This window comes from Pseudophryne corroboree, chromosome 2 (assembly GCF_028390025.1).
Source record: "Pseudophryne corroboree isolate aPseCor3 chromosome 2, aPseCor3.hap2, whole genome shotgun sequence".
Classification (NCBI taxonomy): domain Eukaryota; kingdom Metazoa; phylum Chordata; class Amphibia; order Anura; family Myobatrachidae; genus Pseudophryne; species Pseudophryne corroboree.
In genome coordinates, this window is record NC_086445.1 from 248,231,592 (window position 1) to 248,252,926 (window position 21,335).

Sequence of the window (21,335 nt, forward strand, 5' to 3'; positions counted from 1 at the left end):
ATATTAATGCTAGAACCACGGCTATGGCTGTGTCTGCTCGCAGAGCCATATGGTTTCGTCAGTGGATTGCTGATGCTGAATCCAAATGTAATGTGGAATCTGTTCCCTTCACAGGTGCATGGCTCTTTGGAGGTGAACTGGATGCATGGATTTCAAAAGCTACTGCTGGAAAATCCACGCTTCTTCCTTCAGGGGCCCCACCTGCTAGACGTACCTACCCGGGACCGTGTACTCGGTCCTTTTTGGTCCTCCAGATTTCGATCTAGGGCCAGGGGGGCCTCCAACGCAGCTAGAGGCTCCAGGGGAAAACCTAAAAAAACAGCCGTCGCTGGATCTCAGGACTAGGGGGGTCATTCCGAGTTGATCGCTCACTAGCAGTTTTTAGCAGCCGTGCAAACGCATTGTCGCTGCCCACTGGGGAGTGTATTTTCGCTTTGCAGAAGTGCGAATGCTTGTGCAAAACAAGACCAGCAATGTATTTACTCTTCGTGTGCATTGATTCTAACGACGGAGGGGCGGCTTTTGACGTCACACACTCGCCCAGCCACACCTGTGTTTTTTTCTGCCACGCCTGCATTTTTCTAATCACTCCCTGAAAACAGTCAGTTGACACCCAGAAACGCCCGCTTCATGTCAATCTTCCTGCGTTCGGCCGTGCGGCTGGAATGTTCGTTACACTCTGTGCAAACCAACAATGCTCATTGTACCCGTACGATGCGCCTGCGCATTGCGGTGCATACGCATGCACAGAAATGCCAATTTTTAGCCTGATCGCTGCACTGCAAACAACGGCAGCTTGCGATCAACTCGGAATGACCCCCTAGAACTCCAGTTCTTCTTCTGCAAAGACTTCAGCATGACAGTGCCCACCCAGCCCGAGGGAATCTCGTGGTGGGAGCTTGGTTACGTCACTTCAGCTACATCTGGGACAGTTCCTGGCAAGATGCTTGAGTAAGGGACCTTATCTCTCAGGGTTACAAGCTGGAGATCGACGGTTCTCCTCCCCAACGATTTTTCAAATCAGGCTTACCAGCTTTGGAAAGTATGCGTGGTACGCTACTACTGGCCACAAACAAATTGGTCCAGTCCCAGGTCATTGTTCCAGTGCCCCGGCTGCAACAAGGACAGGGTTACTACTCCAGTCTGTTCATAGTACCAAAATCAGACGAGTCTTTGAGACCCGTTCTGAATCTGAAGTCCTTGAATCCTTACCTGAAGTTTTTAAAATTCAAGATGGAATCTTTGAGAGCAGTGATCGCAGGCCTGGACCAACAGGAATTCCTAGTGTCCCTGGATATCAAGGACGCTTACCTACATATCCCTATTTGGCCTCCTCATCAGTCCTATCTGAGGTTTGCCCTACTGAACGATCACTACCAGTTTCAGGCGTTACCCTTCGGCTTGTCTACAGCTCCGAGGGTGTTCACGAAGGTGATGGCAGAAATGATGTTTCAAATCAGGGTCCAAGGAGTCAGTGTAATTCCATACCTGGACGATCTCCTGATAAAAGCGAACTCCAGGGAGCTTCTATTGCTCCATATAGATCGCACTATCCAACTTCTGTCGCACCACGGGTGGATCCTCAATCTGCAGATGTCCCACCTGGAACCGTCTCAGCGGCTCCTGTTTCTGGGGATGCTACTGGATACTGTAGCACAGAAAGTGTTCCTCCCAGAGGAAAAAGTGAGAACACTTCAAGAAATGGTTCACAGGGTGCTCCGACTTCTGCTAAGCTAAAATACACTCCCAGAGGGCGGCGGCTTAGCGTTTGCACGACTGCTAAAAACTGCTTGCGAGCGAACAACTCCGAATGACCCCCAGGGTACCTTGGGATCTGGATGTAGTGTTATGCTTTCTACAGCCCTCCTGGTTTGAACCTCTGACGACGTTAGAAGATAAGTACCTCACGTGGAAAACGGTGATGTTACTGGCCCTGGCTTCTGCTAGGCGTGTGTCAGAATTGGGGGCCTTGTCGTGCAAAAGTCCATACTTGGTCTTTTACGAGAACAGAGTGGAGCTCAGGACTAGACAGCAGTTCCTGCCGAAGGTGGTCTCCGCGTTTCACTTGAATCAACCTATTGTGATTCCGTCCAGTTCTGGCACTTCTGCTCCTCCGGAGGCGTTGGATGCAATGCGAGCATTGAAAGTCTATGTCAAGAAAACGGCTCGGATCAGAAAGACGGATTCCTTGTTCGTACTCTATGATGCGCAGAAAAGAGTTGCCCTGCTTCTAAGCAGTCCATTGCTCGTTGGATTAGGCTTAATATCCAACAGGCCTATGCGTCAGCAGCCTTACCTGTTCCACAGTCTCTGACGGCCCACGCTACAAGATCGGTGGGCTCTTCCTGGGTGGCTACCCGTGGAGTCTCAGCCTTGCAATTATGCCAAGCTGCTACCTGGTCGGGGAAGAACACTTTTGTTAAGTTCTACAAGTTTAATACCCTGGCCAAAGAGGATACTCAGTTTGGGCAGGCGGTGCTGCAGATGTCTCCGCACGTTCTGGAAGCAGGAACGTGCGGAGACGTTCTGGAAGCGGGAACGTGCGGAGACATCACCATCGTACTAATCTGTTACCCAATATCCCTTATGGATGCTAGAGAAAATAGGATTTTGAATACCTACCGGTAAATCCGGTGTGTTACCTGTTCAGCTGTTGCTGTTAATGTTGCCAGCCGTTGCTGGCCCGGTTATGTTTTGGTGTAAATCTCACCACATTTGTTGTTGTTCTGTTCCTTCTGTCAAGTATGTCATTCTCCTTCGGGCACTGTTTTACCTATAACTGAGCTGTAGGAAGAGGCATAGAGGGGAGGAGCCAGCACACCCAGTTGAAGAAATTTAAGTACCACTGGCTCCTTTAGACCTGTCTATACCCCATTGTACTAATCTGTTCCCCAATATCCCTTATGGACTACAAGAAAAGGATTTACCAGTAGATATTAAAAATCCTATTTTCGTTTACATACAAAACAAATGCACTTGTATTGCAGCATGGGTTGTTCATCCTATTTTACTCCTTATATTTATCTGTTTTTGGCTAAATCCGGCCCAGTCTATGGAACCAACTGTTCCTAGTATCAGTATAAAATCCCTGAATTTATAGATTTGTCTGGAAATGTAATCCACTCTTACTCTGTATATTGAAATCAACATTATTATCCAGGATTTATAATTTCAGGGAAATTGATATTTAAAATACAAAAAAATGCCCTGAAAACAAGTTCACGGACATATCATCATGTGGCCTGTAGTGCGCCAAGTACTGCTAGTGCTGCATGGGACATTCTTATATTCACTTACGCAACTGTCATAAATCAGGTGACCTTTAACAATTGTTCTTTACACATACTGCACAATAGCACGTTATTCACTATGCAGTAGTAAACCACAAAACATGTATTGTTACCAAAATAAACATCCTGGTTGCTAGGTCAGAGCACCATTGTCATGTATTTTTACTGAGACTGAAATAAAGGGCATGACTACAAAGAATATAGCTCCAGTGTTTGAGTACATATCATACTGCATAAAAACTCCAGTGTATCATTAACCCGGACATCATCACAATGAAATCATTGGACTTTAGTTATAATACACACTCCGTACCATAGACAAAAATGTGTAATAGAACTTACATGAACTTACAGACCAAGAGGAGCAACAGGATGATAAATGTACAGACACAACCATACACACACTTGCCCTGTGATAGTGTAGGCCTGGAAACTAGCTCTAGCAGTACAAAATAGACTGGAACACAGCTCTATAGTACAAAAAAAAGTGCAGCAAACAGAGAATCTCCTGCAGTCTTGGAAACTTACTTTCAGACAGACAAATACCACTTCTGCTGCTTCTGCAAATACCGGCTGCAGACAGGCAGATGTATGGCATCCGAAGCGCTAAAAGTCCTTCAATATCACTGGACCTCCGGAGGTGTATAAAAATGAATAAAACAGCTTCAACGCGTTTCAGGGAGTCCTCTCTGCCTGTCTGCAGCCGGTATTTGTAGAAGCAGCACCTGTAACGCGTACCTTTTTTTGTCCTGAGACTTGCATGGAGATTGTGTGTTTTTACTGTGAGTTTTAATAAAACCACATCACTTTGGACCATGTCTTGTTGAATCTGCTTACCTGAAGTTTGACTGAAAGCAGGAGAAAGATACCTTTATTTGAACTCGCGACAGAATATTAATGTAAGTGACCCGTCAAAAGGGTATATACATATGGCTGAAATATTCACCTGTTAAAAAGATACCTTGATGTGCACGCGGGGCAGAACTGATCTGTAAGTGTCTGTCTGAAAGAAAGTTTCCAAGACTGCAGGAGATTCTCGGTTTGCTGCACATTTTTTTGTACTATAGAGCTGTGTTCCAGTCTATTTTGTTTTAGTTTGTGTCCCTGTTATAAAGTGTTTTTAGGTGTACACTTGTTCTGAGAACCAGCTGCATTCTTAAAGCGCAAGGCTGCTTCTAAATTGTTTTTTGAAATCGCTCTAGTAGTAGCCTCTCTGTCAGCCGTATGTCTCCTCTGCAAAAAAAACAGACTTTTAAACTGATATGATCTTTCGGTCAGCAAAGCAGAATTTAAGATTCTCACACACCTAGCCTGCGTTTAGGCCTCTACCTCGTGTCTTAAACCTTCTCTGACGTTTGTGCTGCTAATCCAATTAACAGCATCTCTCTGCCTTTCTCAGACTTGGCTGATCCTGTACTCTGCCCTTACTGGGCCCACTCCTTAGTAATAAACCAAAAACCTAGCTCCGACCTGGGAAATTGAACACGGTTTCAAGCCATGTCACAGCGAACTGAAACCCCGTTCACACCACCGGTTGGACCCAAGTTAGCGGCAGGTCTTCCCTCTGCCGCCGCTCTGAGATGACATCATCTCCAAGCATCGGTGAGACAGCTCAACATAGGCTTTTAGCGTGACTTGGGTCGGATGAGCCAGGTCACCCGTTTATACTGCAAGCTACCCGGGTCCTTCCTGGGTTCGACCCTGGTAGCTACCAGGGTTATTTGTTTTGTGGAAAAAGGGGTATTGCTCTCCAAGCTCCTTCTCTGCTACCTGCAGGCTTACTCCACAGTCCGCCACTCAGACCTGGCTGAGCCTTTCCTCCAGCTCCCTGCCTCACACTCCCGGGCCTGAAGAGACAATTGCATAATTTAAACTGATTAAAATGACCTTATGTCTTTGTTATCCTAATCAGCTATTAATCTGATCGGGGGAGTGGCTGACCGAACGCAGTGCGTGTTTGTGACGTCAAAGCAGGAACTAAAGGGACCGAGCTGATCTCAATCTAGGAGTAGGGCTGGAGCTACTCAGAAACTGCAAGGAATTATTTAGTAGCAGTTCTGCTAATCTTTTGTTCGCTATTCTGCTAAGCTAAGATACACTCCCAGAGGGCAGCGGCCTAGCGTGTGCAATGCTGCTAAAAGCAGCTAGCGAGCGAACAACTCGGAATGAGGGCCAATAGACTGTGGCGGTTCTTGTATGACAAAAGACTAGAACAGAAATTTGTTGACAACACTAATATCTGCAATGTTGTTAATCGCCCTCAGTGTGTTCAAGTGTATAATAAACGCTCTTTATGTGTGCAGAACGTGCTCCGTGTATTCTTACTGGAGGCAGAAAACCTGGTGGCGAAGGATAACTTTATGGGAGGCATGATTAAAGGAAAGTCTGACCCTTATGTTATAGTACGAGCTGGAGGAAAATCTCTTTGTCCTCAATATCTATGCAACTTCCCCGGTTCTGGTTTTCCCCATGTGCCAGCTGCAGCAATGTGGATGATATGAAAGAACATGAAGTTTGCGGTGTTTGATTATGGTGTGTGACTGGTATAGGAGGAGCTGCACATTTAGGGCACGTGTCCAAGTCACATACAACTTCTTATGTGGCCTTAAGATGGTGAACTTGGCCGCTCTTGCGTGTGAAAAAGTGTGGCAGTGCGATGCATACAAATTAGGACGTACATATTGCGGCATTAGAATTCTGTGTGACATCCGTTCACATTAAGTATGTGGCTGCATTCAGACCTGCATGTGACTCATAATCTAGGCCTTTAGCCTTTTTTTTATAAATTTGTCTTGTTTCGCTATTGCCTAAGTCAGGCCTGGCCAACCTGTGGCTCTCCAACTGTTGTGAAACCACACATGCCAGCATGCTCTACCAATGTTTTAGGCTTCCCTAATAGTAAAACTTTGCAGGACATGCTGTGACTTGTAATTTGACAACAGCTGGAGACCAACAAGGCCTTGCCTAAGTGTTTACAATCAGTTAATGCACTATATGAATTTTTTATAAATGCTTGGCTGTTGGTCAGAAAGCCCAATACAGCGGATATAATCATTTTAGACCAGATAGGTTAATACAGAGCTGTTCTGCATTCTCTTTTTGCCTATTTATTGGACTAATCAAAGGTTGTGCTGTGTGTCTTTGGCACAAACATGATTCATTGTGTATGAACAATGGTGGTCATTCCGAGTTGTTCGCTCGTTGCCGATTTTCGCTATGCTGCGATTTGTTGCTAAATGCGCATGCGCATTGTAGCAGTTTTGCTGTGGATCCTGCTGCGCTTTTCAGTCGCACTGCTGATCGGTGAGTGATTGACAGGAAAGGGGCGTTTCTAGGTGGTAACTGAGCGTTTTCCGGGAGTGTGCTAAAAAACGCAGGCGTGTCAGGGAAAAACGCGGGAGTGTCTGGAGAAACGGGGGAGTGGCTGACCGAACGCAGTGCGTGTTTGTGACGTCAAAGCAGGAACTAAAGGGACCGAGCTGATCTCAATCTAGGAGTAGGGCTGGAGCTACTCAGAAACTGCAAGGAATTATTTAGTAGCAGTTCTGCTAATCTTTTGTTCGCTATTCTGCTAAGCTAAGATACACTCCCAGAGGGCAGCGGCCTAGCGTGTGCAATGCTGCTAAAAGCAGCTAGCGAGCGAACAACTCGGAATGAGGGCCAATAGACTGTGGCGGTTCTTGTATGACAAAAGACTAGAACAGAAATTTGTTGACAACACTAATATCTGCAATGTTGTTAATCGCCCTCAGTGTGTTCAAGTGTATAATAAACGCTCTTTATGTGTGCAGAACGTGCTCCGTGTATTCTTACTGGAGGCAGAAAACCTGGTGGCGAAGGATAACTTTATGGGAGGCATGATTAAAGGAAAGTCTGACCCTTATGTTATAGTACGAGCTGGAGGAAAATCTGTACGCACACGAGTGGTGAAAGAGAACCTGAACCCGCGCTGGGACCAGGTCTTTGAGGTACGGCCACATACAAAGCATTCATGTAGCACACTGAGTTTAGTTGTGATGCTGTTATTACATTCACAAACTAACAGAGTCTGTCCCACAGATATTGGTTACGGATGTCCCTGGGCAAGATATTGAGTTTCAAGTGTTTGATAAAGATATTGACAAAGATGATTTCCTTGGAAGGTCAGTACTTATGTGTTAAGCTGGGCATACACTATACAGTACAGTTATCTGACAGACCATGGTGGAAATTTACTAAGCTCCCGAATCCATTCTAGTTTGCTTTTTTTTGTCTAAGTGTCGTCTCGGGAACTTACTAAACACAAATCTCGGCAGTGTTGGGGCTATTCGTATTGATGCACAGCCGTCAAAAAAAATACGAATCAATAGACCATCGGTCAAACACGGCTGTTACTTTATACAACATGGGAATTTACTAATCATTTGTATTCTCAATCACTGCCGAGAATAGCCAAACACTGCCGGGAAAGCATAGAATTCGTACAAAAATTGAACTTTCAAATAAACCAGCTTCTGGCTTGCGTGTTTAGATAGTCGTGCACGGATGACTGAGATCTGTGCATGCTTCTCTGTGTAAAAGTGGCTAAAAGTGTTAAAATTCAAAAGAAAAATTTGCGTGGGGTCCCCCCTCCTAAGCATAACCAGCCCCGGGCTCTTTGAGCCGGTCCTAGTTGTTTAAATACCAGGGAAAAATTGAGTAGGGTCCCCCAGTATTTATACAACCAGCACCAGGCTCTTGGGTCGGTCCTGGTTCCAAAAATACGGTGGACAAAAGACGTAGGGGTCCCCCGTATTTTATTAAACCAGCACCGGGCTCCACTAGCCAGGGAGGGGATGCCGCAGCCCGTGGACAGTTTTATATAGGTCCCAGTGCTAGGGGTGAAGCCCGAGGCTGTCCACCCCCCCCCCCCCCATCCCTGGGGGGCTGATAGCCAAAGTTGTGTAAAAAAAATAACTCAGATATATATATATATACATATATATATATATATATATATATATATATATATATATATATCTATCTGTTGGTGTGGAGCTACAAGTCCCAGCAACGGGGGAGGCTTGCTGGGACTTGTAGTTCCACACCAAAGGACAATATTCTTTTCCTTTTTTACACAATTTTGGTTATCGGCTACCCCCCCCTCCCCCCATCCACCGCCTAGGGATTGGGAGGACAGCCTCGGGCTTCACCCCTTTCCCTTGGGTGCCTGGAGGGGGGGGGGGGGGATCCCTTGATTTAAGGGGTACCCACTCCCCCAGGGAACCCCGGCCAGGGGTGACTAGTTGGGGGGAGTGATGCTTTGGCCGCAGGGACCTATATAAAAATGCCCCCCGGCTGCAGCATTACCTCCCTGGCTAGTAGAGCCCGGTGCTGGTTTCAAAAATATGGGGGACCCCTACGTCTTTTGTCCCCCATATTTTTGAAACCAGGCCTGGTCCAAGAGCCCAGTGCTGGTTGTCTAAATACTAGAAACCCTACGCAATTTTTCCCCGGTATTTAAACAACCGGGACCGGCTCAAAGAGCCCGGGGCTGGTTATGCTTAGGAGGGGAAACCCACGCAATGTTTTTTTTTTAACTTTTAATTACCGGTATTTCAATACTGTACACAATAAAGCCCTGCACGGATCTCACTGATACGGCCAGGCTTCTTTGTGTTGAGTCCGGGAGTGTTTTACTATTCTCTCCCGTAAAACGCTGCCGGCAATACGAATTACACCGACATCTGTGAATTCGAATTGAAAAAACACAGTACTTTAGTAAATTACCATGTTTTTTTTTCTTCAGAACGTTGCAATTTCACACTGCCGATGTCAGCCGAGATTGATCTCGGCTGAAATCGGCAGACATTAGATTCTTACTAAATATACCCCCATCTGTCCAATCTGGCTGGTTGTAATGAAAATCTAGTAATGTATGGGAGCAAGTGACAATTGACCATCTGCTCCCGAACACTATAAAATGGACAATAATGGTAATTCAGACAATTTGGTTCAATCACGGATTGAAACAATTTGTCTGAACATCAGTTTTTGTCCGTTTTCCAGTGTTTGCAAGCAAACGGTTGATTGTTATTTGCTCCCATACATTACCAGATTTTCATTCCAACCAGTCAGATTGGACAGATGGTAAAGTAACGTTATACTGAAACATGGATCAGATTATATCAGTGTGCATTGTTTATTTATAGTACAAAGCAAAACAATTTAATTTGTATTTGGGAAGTTTAGACGGGGTGGTCTTCAGGTTGACGGCTGTCGGGATCCCAGCACACAGTATACCGGCGCCAGAATCCCGACAGCCGGCACACCAACACTTTTTCTCCCTCGTGGGGGTCCACGACCCCCCTGGAGGCAGAATAAATAGTGCCACCGTGCCCGCTAGGGGCTCATATGCGCTCGCCACGCTGTCGGTATGCCGGCGGTCGGGCTTCCGGTATGCTGGTCGCCGGGAGCCCGGCCGCCGGTATACCATCCTACACCCGTTTAGAAGAGAGCCTCTCAATGAAAGACCTGTTTTCATATCCATCCATCCATCTGCATAAAGATGTCACTTGATGTGATATGACTTTTTTGTCCCAGGGACTAAATTATTAAGTAAAATGGCAGGTTTTTTTAATAATAATTTTAATAATACACTTATGTTAGTTCGTGACTTCTGCTTGTAATGAATTTAATAACCCAGAGATCATAGATCCCAAGAGCAGTGTACTTTAACTTTTCACACTATAAAGCGGCATTCCGGATGAGGTCCAGGAACCATTCCATGGGCAGTACGGATGGTGTGATGGTTAGCATTACTGCCTCACAGCACTGAGGTCACCATGGCTCTACCTGCTCAGAGTTTGTATATTCTCCCCGTATTTGCATGGGTTTCCTCTGGGTACTCCGGTTTCCTCCTAAAATCCAAAAATATACTGGTAGGTTAATTGGCTTCCAACAAAAATTAACCCTAGTGTGAATGTGTCTGTGTGTACATGTGATAGGGAATATACTGTAAGCTCCACTGGGGCAGGGACTGATGTGAATTGGCAAATATTCTCTGCACTGCGGAATATGTGTGCGCTATATAAGTAACTGGTAGTAATAATAATCATAATAATTCACACAATAGGATAAGGCGGCTCTTGAAGATCATCTTATCTCCAAGGCGCCTCCTTGGGACGCATCAGTAGTGACATCACCAACCCGGCAATAAGGCAGGTTGAGCCGCCTGTCTGAAAGGGGTCTCTCCTAATGAAATGTGGTATGAAAGTGGTATGAGTTAGTATGAACCTGTATTGGAAGTACAGTTTTTCCAGTTAGTCTTTCATAAAATAAGAGTTCTTACAATACATGTCTTTAAAATAATAAGGATAGAATTTATTATTATTTTCCAAATAATTTCAGTAACATTTCTTGATATTTGCACACATTTACCTGTGTGTTTTTTTTCCTGGTTTTATTTCCCTTCTTGTTATTTCAGCTGTAAAATTGCTGTGAAAAATGTTCTGAAACAGAAAACTATTGATGAGGTAAGAATGGGGGCGTCCATCTTGTTTTTCATGTACAGCCTTATAATGATGGCTTATGCCAGAGGTTCCCAAACTGTGTGCCGTGGCTCCCTGAGGTGCCTCGGGACACTTGCAGGGGTGCCCTGGGTTGGTGGTCCAGGACCAATTCAAATTATTCATGGTCAATATAATAGGCAAAACCAGTGCTTATGGCTGCCAGTCATAAAATATGGGGACAAACAGAAGCAAATCTTGTCCCTCACCACACAACTGACCCTAAGGACGACATATAAACGCAATCTACTTCATGTAATATTTATTTCTACATTTCTCAATAAGAAAATTTTGGCCTAGGGGTGCTGTGAAAAAAAATCTGATATTCTAGGGCGCCGTGATTCAAAAAAGTTTGGAAACCACTGGCTTATGCAGTGGACAAGCAGCCTTTGCTGTCAATAGTGAAGATAGTGGACTTGATGCTTTATAGCAGGGGTGGGGGAACCTTTGGCCCTCCAGCTGTTGTTGAACTACACATACCAGCATGCCTTGCTTCAGTTTTGCTATTTTGCCATACTAAAACTGTTGCAGGGCATGCTGGTATGTATAGTTCAACAACAGCTGGAGGGCCGAAGGTTCCCTATCCCTGCTTTATAGAGATGTGAGGCTGCAGACCAGATACGTAGTGATGTATATATCTGTGCATGTAGCAAAATGGTTTGCCTATACTGTATGTAAGCAAACCTTTTCTCTTCCCCTCCTCTACCTTGCTTCATGTGTGTGTTGCTGTTAACACCTTCCCTGAAATTACATTCCTTTATGCAGTTAGTATAGTAGGAGATGTCCCCCCTATTTACTGCTCTGCATCACTCACTGGCTGTATGCCGAGCACTCCAGTGATTTACAGGAAAAGGCTGATGTGGGGGAATGCAGTACAGGGGAGGAGACGCTGATAGGATTTAAAAACAATGACCCTACACCATGTTCCTATTTTGAGTTATGGGTACTGGTGGGCCCATATCGGTATATGAAGATTTACATGGCTTCACACTCTTGCATATATAAATGGTTCTTTATGATACTTTTAAGTATATTTCTGGTTCTTTAGGATACATCTTAAGTACAGCTGATAGATAATTAATTATTTATTTACATATCAAAGTAATAACTGAATCCTCTTTATCTGGTATCCCAATTCAATGTTACCTGTTAAAGTCACTATGGATTAGGTCCTTGCCTCTAAGTGGTCCTTTTATATTATAGCTCCCTATGGGGGTTCACTGGGAAAAAAGGCTGTTTCCAAAGAAAGTAAGAGGAGCTAGTTGTAGATAGGGCTTCTCTCTGAGCGAGTGTCAGCCTCTGAGTCTCTCTTTTTCATTTTTATTATTATTATTTTCTCCTCCAGACCATAAAGGACACTGGAGTCCTCTCAAGATTGGGAAATAGGTGGTGACAGATAGGAGCCAGCACTTTACATTTTCTAAGTATGACAGGCTCCTCCCCCTCTGTTTCCCCCCCAGACACCAATCTTAGATTGTGCCCGAGGGAGTCGGTACCCTGGGCTTAAGGTGGGTACACACTGGCCGATATATCGGCCGGTCTATGGAACGGCCGATATATCGCGGGTCCGTCGGCCAGTGTGTACGGGCGATATGTCTGTGAACTCCGTCGTTCACAGACATATCGCGTCGGCCCCGCAGCATATCTACCGATATATTGGCGCATCGCTGTGTGTGTACGGGTGACCAGCCGGCGGTGATTGACAGCTGAACAGGGTGGGCGTGTGTACACGCCCACCCACTTCATGACATCAGTCCCCGACAGATCGGGCAGTGTGTATGCACAGCACACTGCCTGATCCGTCCATAGATATATCTGCAGATCATTTGATCTGCAGATATATCTATTAGTGTGTACCCACCTTTAGTCTCTCATGAGGGACTTCTCTTTTAATTTTATTATTTATTTATTTTTTTAACATTGAGAACAGACAGACAGCATTACATGCTGTCTGCCTGCGACATGGGAGCTCTGGGAGGGGCTTGGCGGCTCTGCCTGCAGTGGACCACTGCCCCTGGGACCCGCCGCAGCTGCTTGCAGCTAGCTTTACAGGTCCATGGCCACAGCGCCACAAACCTGGAGAAGACTTCCCAGGCAAGAGGGCATCCGCCCACCGCTGCGACGCCTGTCAGTGTAGCGCGGCTGGCAGAAGGATCAGCAGCCTTGCTCCATGTTCATTATTATTATTATTTCATATGGCAGCCCGCGGGCCGCTCGGCGGGACCAGTAGGGGGTGGAGCTACACACATACTTGGCATTCTCTCCAAGCAGGCGCTATCTTCACCCTTAGGCTGCAGATCAGGCACATTGCTCAGCTATTGGCTGTGACTAGAGGCCACCAGCGCTTTCCTCCTTCTACAGCCCTGCTACAAGTCAAAGGGGACTGTGAGACTTTCTTTGTGTGGGGTTTTGTTTCTAAGAGAGGGTAATTTAAACAATTTGAGGTCAATGTGACAGTGCTTGTACCCCTCTGTTGCCCCCCCTGGATACTTGTGTGTTCGTGTGTTTAATATATGAGCATGGCCACTAAGGCAGTTTCTAAAGGCTCTCAAAAGCTTTTTTTCCTGCAGGCAGTGTAAAGAAAAATTTCCATAGACCCACAGGGAGGGAGCTTTACTATGTGAAACATGTGAGGCTGAGGAACAGACTCGAGCCTTCTCCTGCCTGGATGCATTCACTTACAACAGTTACGGCCGACCTTTCATCTGAACTAGCTAATTCCCGCAAAGACAGGGAAATGTTGCACAGAAGTGTCGGCACGGCTGAACCAGCCCAGATCCGCTGGTTCCAGGCTTTGGCTTGGTCTGTGGACACCTTGCTACAGGTGGTCGGTTCTTCCGCTACTACGCACGCACCTCTTCCTCCTAAGAGGAGATTTGTGCCCGCAATTCTGCAATCTGAGGTTTCGGAGTACCCTGATTCAGATCTGGAAGAAGAAGAATTCCTTTACGGATCTGATACCGATCCCCTGACGAAGATTCACTAGGCATCGACGCCCGGGCGGTCAAACAGACCATGGATATTAAGGATCCGGAGACACCCGCAACTACCTCGCTGTTTGCAAACACTGTTACTTTTCCGGTGGACCAGGCACTGGAGGGACCTCTTGAAGCAACCTGGAAGACACCTGATAGAAAATGTCAGATTTCCAGACGCCTTAAAGTTTTATATCCTTTCCCAGAGGAGTCCAGTGCCAGATGGAAAAATGCATCTCCTGTCGACTCTTCGATTTCACGTCTTTCCAAGAAGACAACGCTTCCCGTCCCAGGGACTACATCCTTGAAGGAGGTACCTGACCGTCGCTTGAAGACTACCTTAGCATTTATACTATGGCGGGGATTATACTTCGTCCAGCCCTGGTGGGATCATGGGTTAACAAAGCCGTAGAAAGCTGGGCTGAAGAACTCAGCCAAGGTTTGGAAGGACACCTTCCTCGTTTGGAACTTAGAACACATTAACCGAACATGTTAGAAAATTGTCGGTCTACCTAGGTGAGGCCTCCAGAGACATAAGTCTCCTCAGCTCAATGATATCTGCATCAGCAGTGGCAGCGCGCCGTACCCTGTGGCTTCGGTCATGGCAGCGTATGCGGAGTCCAAAAAAGCGGTGGAATCCTTGCTATTTTTGGGAAACATCCTATTCGGACCAGAACTTGACAAATGGATTTCGCAGGCTACTGGTAGGAAATCCACTTTCTTACCCTCTGCGACTCCAGCCCCTTGTAAACCCTTTTCGGGGCCGTCATTTCGGTCCTTTCGAGGTTCCTCAGGAACCTAAACCAGCCGACAAGCCAGTGGCATGATGGGCTGCCAGCCCACTTGGGGGATCCTACGGTGGGTGCACTTCTTTTGGACTTCAAGGACTGTTGGTTGAGGACTTGCCATGACACTTGAGTACAGAATATCGTGACCTGTGGTTGCAAAATGAGGTTTGCTTTTCATCCACCGGATCGGTTCTTCACAACAGGACTGCCGCAGTTACCAGACAAAAGATTAGTCTTACAGGCGGCCATAGAAAGACTGCTGACCTCCAAGGTTATCCAACTCATGCCCATTTCGGAATGCAGCCAAGGCTATTTTTCATATCTTTTCGTTGTCCACAAGCCAGATGGATCAGTTCGTCCCATCCTCAAGTTAAAGTCCTTCAACCAGTATCTTCTTTTTTTTTTTTCAAATAAAATGTTATTCAATTAAAGTTGGAGACATGAAAAAGGAACAGAGTCATATGGTAAGGTACATTCTGAATGGTTACAAACACATCTTTGATTATCAAAATGGCATTGTACAATTAGTGCAGAGAAATTATCCATATCTGAATTGAATCCGTTGAAGAATGCAACATTGAATGAATAAAAAAGTATATAAAAGACATTTGGTATATCTGCGTCTGCTTTGTAGAAGAGTTACGAACGTACACAGTCTGGTAGCTGCAAACATAACAAAATCCATTCCGCATAAGCATACTCAATCAACACAGAAATCAACGATGTGCAAGATCATAGCATTAAATGACTCATGAGAAAATTAAAAGACCTACTAAAACAGGTAAAGTAAAAGGGGGCGGGAATGGAAGAGGGAAAAAGGGGGGGATGGGAGAGAAGAGTGGACACTGAAAACAAAATTTCAAACGCACAGACAAATTTTAGATCTAAAATCGGCATAGAGACACAAAGTTCAAAAACTGGATACTCTCGTGAACAATATATCACACATTAGATTCCCAAAAATAATGGAGAAGATAATGCCTCAATAGGCTTTAACTGGTAATTTGACGTATAAGAAACCATGTTGTGGTTTCGAAAATTCTTTGCACTCTAGACTGGATCGCCTCATCCAGACTGGATATAAAAAAAAATCCAATTTTTTCTAAAAATTTTAGGCATCCTTTCTTCACATCAGGTAACGGGGCTTGCCTTTCTATTAATAATGTTTTCAATAACACATTTTTTAACTCCATTATTGTTGGGGAGTGTTTATAAATCTAATGAGTCAATATAAGCTTTTCGCTATCACTAGAATAAGAGATAACAGTCTTATAATCAATCTTTTTTGTGGACCTAAGTCCTAACCCTGAAAAAATATAAATAGACATGCAGCTGGATGTTTCTTCAGCCAGACGGAGAATAAAGAATTGATATAATTAAGCAATCTATACCAGAAAACCTGAATTTTGCCACACTCCCAGAAATTGTGGTAGAAACTTGCATTGGACATTGGGGGTAACTCCAAGTTGATTGCAGCAGGAATTTTGTTAGCAGTTGGGCAAAACCATGGGCCTAATTCTGAGTTGATCGCAGCAGGAATTTTTTTTAGCAGTTGGACAAAACCATGTGCACTGCAGGGGAGGCAGATATAACATGTGCAGAGAGAGATAGATTTGAGTGTGGTGAGTTAAATCTGCAATCTAAATTGCAGTGTAAAAGTAAAGCAGCTAGTATTTACCCTGCACAGAAACAAAATAACCCACCCAAATCTAACTCTCTCTGCAAATGTTATATCTGCCCCCCTGCAGTGCACATGGTTTTGCCCAACTGCTAAAAAATTTCCTGCTGCGATCAACTTGGAATTACCCCCCATGTGCACTGCAGGGGAGGCAGATTTAACATGTGCAGAGAGAGTTAGATTTGGGTGTGGTGTGTTCAATCTGCAATCTAATTTGCAGTGTAAAAATAAAGCAGTCAGTATTTACCCTGCACAGAAACAAAATAACCCACCCAAATCTAACTCTCACTACACATGTTATATCTGCCTCCCCTGCAGTGCACATGGGGGGTCATTCCGAGTTGTTCGCTCGCAAGCTGCTTTTAGCAGCTTTGCACACGCTAAGCCGCCGCCTACTGGGAGTGAATCTTAGCATATCAAAATTGCGAACGAAAGATTAGCAGAATTGCGAATAGACACTTCTTAGCAGTTTCTGAGTAGCTTCAAACTTACTCGGCATCTGCGATCAGTTCAGTGCTTGTCGTTCTTGGTTTGACGTCACAAACACACCCAGCGTTCGCCCAGACACTCCCCCGTTTCTCCAGCCACTCCCGCGTTTTTCCCGGAAACGGTAGCGTTTTTTCGCACACTCCCATAAAACGGCCTGTTTCCGCCCAGAAACACCCGACTTCCTGTCAATCACACTCCGATCACCAGAACGAAGAAAAAACCTCGTAATGCCGTGAGTAAAATTCCTAACTGCATAGCAAATTTACTTGGCGCAGTCGCACTGCGGACATTGCGCATGCGCATTAGCGACTAATCGCTCCGCTGCGAGAAAAAAATACAGAGCGAACAACTCGGAATGACCCCCATGGTTTTGCCCAACTGCTAACAAAATTCCTGCTGCGATAAACTTGGAATTACCCCCATTGTACATTTGGGGTATTGACCTGTGTCATCGGGTACAAAGTGAGACCGTTGCTGTGGAGAAACATAAACTCTGTTTATAAATTTCAGGTGAGTCTCCTCACAGACAATTGTAAGTATTTCATAGTATAAGATAGTTTGTAATAGTGTGGCAAGGAAGGGAGATTGGGGATATTCCGTAACCATATACAATATAAATCACATCTGACAAAGTCTATTCTTGACTAGATAAGGGAAGCATATAAATATTTAATACGATAACCCATACCAATATTTGAAGATAGCAGTGCCATAATAGGTTGAGGCCTGTCAGCGTTGGACATCAGTGGGGAAAATTGCACGTAATGACGCGCCTGTAAGTACATGAAAAATTGTCGGTTGGGCAGAGAATATTTGCTGGCCAGATTTGAAAAGTAGTAGATCGTGCCACCGGGGTCAAAAACATCTCTAATGGATGAAATACCCTTATTCTTCCATTCAAGAAATCGTTCCCGCAGGGAGTAAGCATTTTGGGGTGTATAATAATGCCACTGGGGAGTATGGGTGAAATAAGTGTTCCTCCAAAATGGCATTCATGTAATAGGAATGAGCTGCTAAGCTCATCAGCACCGGAACCGGAAGTCCAACCAGTATCTTCTTTACCAGCAAGTTCAAGATGGAGTCCATCCAGTCGGTCATTGCTGGCCTAGAACCACAGGAATTCTGGTGTTGCTGGATATAAAAGACACATACTTACATGTCCCAATCTGGCTGCCGTATCAGGCTTTTCTGTGGTTTGCAGTGCGGGAAGACCAATACTAATTCAGGGCCCTTCCATTCGGCCTATCTTCTGCACCCAGAGTCTTCGACAAGATCATGGCGGTCATTTTGGAGGAACTTCGAGTGCAGGGAATTACGGTCATCCCATACTTGGACAACCTTCTAAAGGCCCCTTCTCCGGAACAGCTTCTCCGCAACGTTTTTCAGGCCTTCGAGTTATTATTGCATCACTGTTGGATTATAAACTTCAAAAAGTCACAAATGACCCCGTCACAACGCCTCTTATTCCTTGGACACTACTCAACAGAAGGTTTATCTACCTCAGGAAAAGATACACTCCATTTAACAGCTGGTAAAACAGGTACTCAGCCTTCGTAAGGTGTCTATTCACCTGTGTATCCGCCTCCTGGAGAAGATGGTAGCCTCCTTCGAGGCCCTGCACTTCGGCCATTTCCATTCCAGGACTTTCCAGCTAGACCTGTTGTCCCAGTGGACGGGCTCTCACCTACACATGCATCGACTGGTACGCCTGTCATCTGAGACAAGACTGTCTCTCTACTGGTGGCTACAATCCAGCCATCTTCAGCAGGGCCGTCGATTCGGAATCCTGGACTGGACCCTGGTAACAACAGATGCCAGCCTCAGTGGCTGGATAGCAGTGGTCTTAGACCGCCAGTATCAGTGTCAATGTCCTGGAACTTCGAGCAGTGGCAAACGCCTTGAGACAAGCGGACTCCATTCTCAGAGTAAGGGTGATCCGCGTTCAGTCAGACAACGCCACAGCGGTGGCGTAGATAAATCACCAGAGAGGAACAAGAAGTCTGATGCCCATCAGAGAGGTCCACCACATTATTCTTTGGGTGGAAAAATACGCGATAAGACTGTCTGGGAAGCAGATTACCTCAGTCGCCAAGACCTACTTCCGGGGGAGTGGGCGCTTCACCCATCTGTTTTCCAGGAACTCACACGGAGGTGGGGTCTGCCTGAAATCGATGGTGTCCAGGCTCAACAAGAAACTTCCGAGGTATTGTTCCAGGTCGAGAGATCCAGCGGCAACAGCTGTGGACGCGCTGTCGATTTCCTTGGGTTTTCGAATGTTGTATCTGTTTCCACCCCTACCACTTCTGTCGAGGGTCCTCAAACGCAGAAATAGAGAGGACGTCTCTGTGATTCTCATTGCTCCGGACTGGCCTCGCAGAGCATGGTATTCGGATTTGCGAATGCTTCTAGCGGACAATCCATGGCGCCTTCCACTTTGAGAAGATCTCCTCCAGCAAGCACCATTCGTTTTACAGGTTCTACACTTTTGCAGCTTCTGCATCTCACTTTGGTCGCATGGTGTTGAAGGGGTCTCAGCGCTCTCCCACCCGCAGAGGTAGCTTTGGGATGTCCCAATCATGAGAGGACTCGTGAGTCCTCTATGGTCTGGAGGAGAAAACAGGAATTTGGTACTTACCGATAATTCCTTTTCTCCGAGGCCATAGGGGACATTGGACGCCCGCCCAGCGCTGCTTTCCTGTTACGGTATGTCTGTATCTGGGTGGCTGGAATAGGGGGTTCCCCTCTTCAGATCCTTTTTTGTCTTCTGCTTCCTTCCTCTCGAGAGATTACCTGGTCTCCGACTCCTATCTGTCACCACCTCCCAATCGTGAGAGGACTCCAGTGTCCCCTATGGCCTCGGAGAAAGGGAATTATCGGTAAGTACCAAATTAGTAGTAGTAGTAAGCGAATACATTTCTTTTTTGATTTTGCAATAGGCATTGTTATCTACGCATAGGCTTGCCATAATATCCTTTTAATCCGGGACACCTATGATTTCTACAGGTTCCGTGGTTGATTAAAACCAGGTGAAATGCAGGCTTAAATTTAGCCAGCCATAGAACCTGTGTAAATCCTAGGTGTCCCGGATTACAGGGATTTTATGGCAAGCCTACCTATGCCTTATGTTTCAAAACTTACAATTGTTTTTACTGCCTTGTTGCCTATATGTGATTTATTTGTAACTGTCTCACAGTGGCTGCCCCTGGAGGATGTAAAGTCAGGAAAGCTGCATGTCAAAGTAGAATGTCTGTCTCTTCTTACAGACCCTGCTCAGCTAGAACAGGTAATAATAGCTCATTGTCGTCTAATCGTTCTGGTAATACTGTGGCACTATCATCTGCCTGTTCTAGTAACACTATCTCGCATTCCGCAGCCTATCACGCTAATACTGTTGCACAGACCTCTATTTTGGTAATGCTATCCAATACCTTGCAACATTTATAAAGGCAAAATCAGGACAAATCGATACCTGGCCCTGATCTGCCCAACCTCCAGCCACTAATCAGCACAAATATTCCAATTTTCTAAGCAAACACACATGTGTTTACTTGGCCCCACCCCTTTCAAGATCCACAATTTAGGACTGTCCTAATGAAATTGGGGCAGGTGGCAAGTATGCCATCTCCCTGCCTTCTGCTTGTGCTGGTAATAGTCACCAGCTGTCTTCTGGCTGTCCTCTTCTATGGTCCTCAACCTTTTGTTGCCAAACTGTCTTTCTCTATCGTCCTAGTGGATGCTGGGGTTCCTGAAAGGACCATGGGGAATAGCGGCTCCGCAGGAGACAGGGCACAAAAAATAAAGCTTTTTCCGATCAGGTGGTGTGCACTGGCTCCTCCCCCCATGACCCTCCTCCAGACTCCAGTTAGATTAGTTACAGGTTGAGTATCCCATATCCAAATATTCCGAAATACGGAATATTCCGAAATACGGACTTTTTTGAGTGAGAGTGAGATAGTGAAACCTTTGTTTCTCTGACGTCCTAGTGGATGCTGGGAACTCCGTAAGGACCATGGGGAATAGACGGGCTCCGCAGGAGACTGGGCACTCTAAGAAAGAATTAGGACTACTGGTGTGCACTGGCTCCTCCCTCTATGCCCCTCCTCCAGACCTCAGTTAGAATCTGTGCCCGGCTCGAGCTGGTTGCACACTAGGGGCTCTCCTGAGCTTCTAGTAAAGAAAGTATTTATTAGGTTTTTTATTTTCAGTGAGATCTGCTGGCAACAGACTCACTGCTACGAGGGACTTAGGGGAGAGAAGCGAACCTACCTGCTTGCAGCTAGCTTGGGCTTCTAGGCTACTGGACACCATTAGCTCCAGAGGGATCGAACACAGGCCTAGCCTCGGTCGTCCGGTCCCGGAGCTGCGCCGCCGTCCCCCTTGCAGAGCCAGAAGCAAGAAAAACGTCCTGGAAATCGGCGGCTGAAGACTCCGGTCTTCATTAAGGTAGCGCACAGCACTGCAGCTGTGCGCCATTGCTCCCTATGCACACCACATACTCCGGTCACTGATGGGTGCAGGGCGCTGGGGGGGGGGGGGGGGCGCCCTGGGCTGCAATTAGAGTACCTTAAATTGGCAAAACAACACATAAT

The 21,335-nt window shown here is 45.8% G+C and overlaps 1 protein-coding gene across 1 annotated transcript in view; it reads left to right on the plus strand.

Annotated features, from left to right (window-relative positions):
* The window catches only part of ESYT1 (extended synaptotagmin 1), a 238,862-nt gene that overhangs the window by 166,910 nt on the left and 50,617 nt on the right, over positions 1-21,335 (plus strand). The window contains exons 18-21 of the mRNA XM_063952629.1: positions 7,082-7,258; positions 7,350-7,432; positions 10,735-10,783; positions 19,940-20,029. Of these exons, the coding sequence (XP_063808699.1) occupies positions 7,082-7,258; positions 7,350-7,432; positions 10,735-10,783; positions 19,940-20,029 (399 nt within the window). The remainder of the gene's footprint in view (positions 1-7,081; positions 7,259-7,349; positions 7,433-10,734; positions 10,784-19,939; positions 20,030-21,335) is intronic.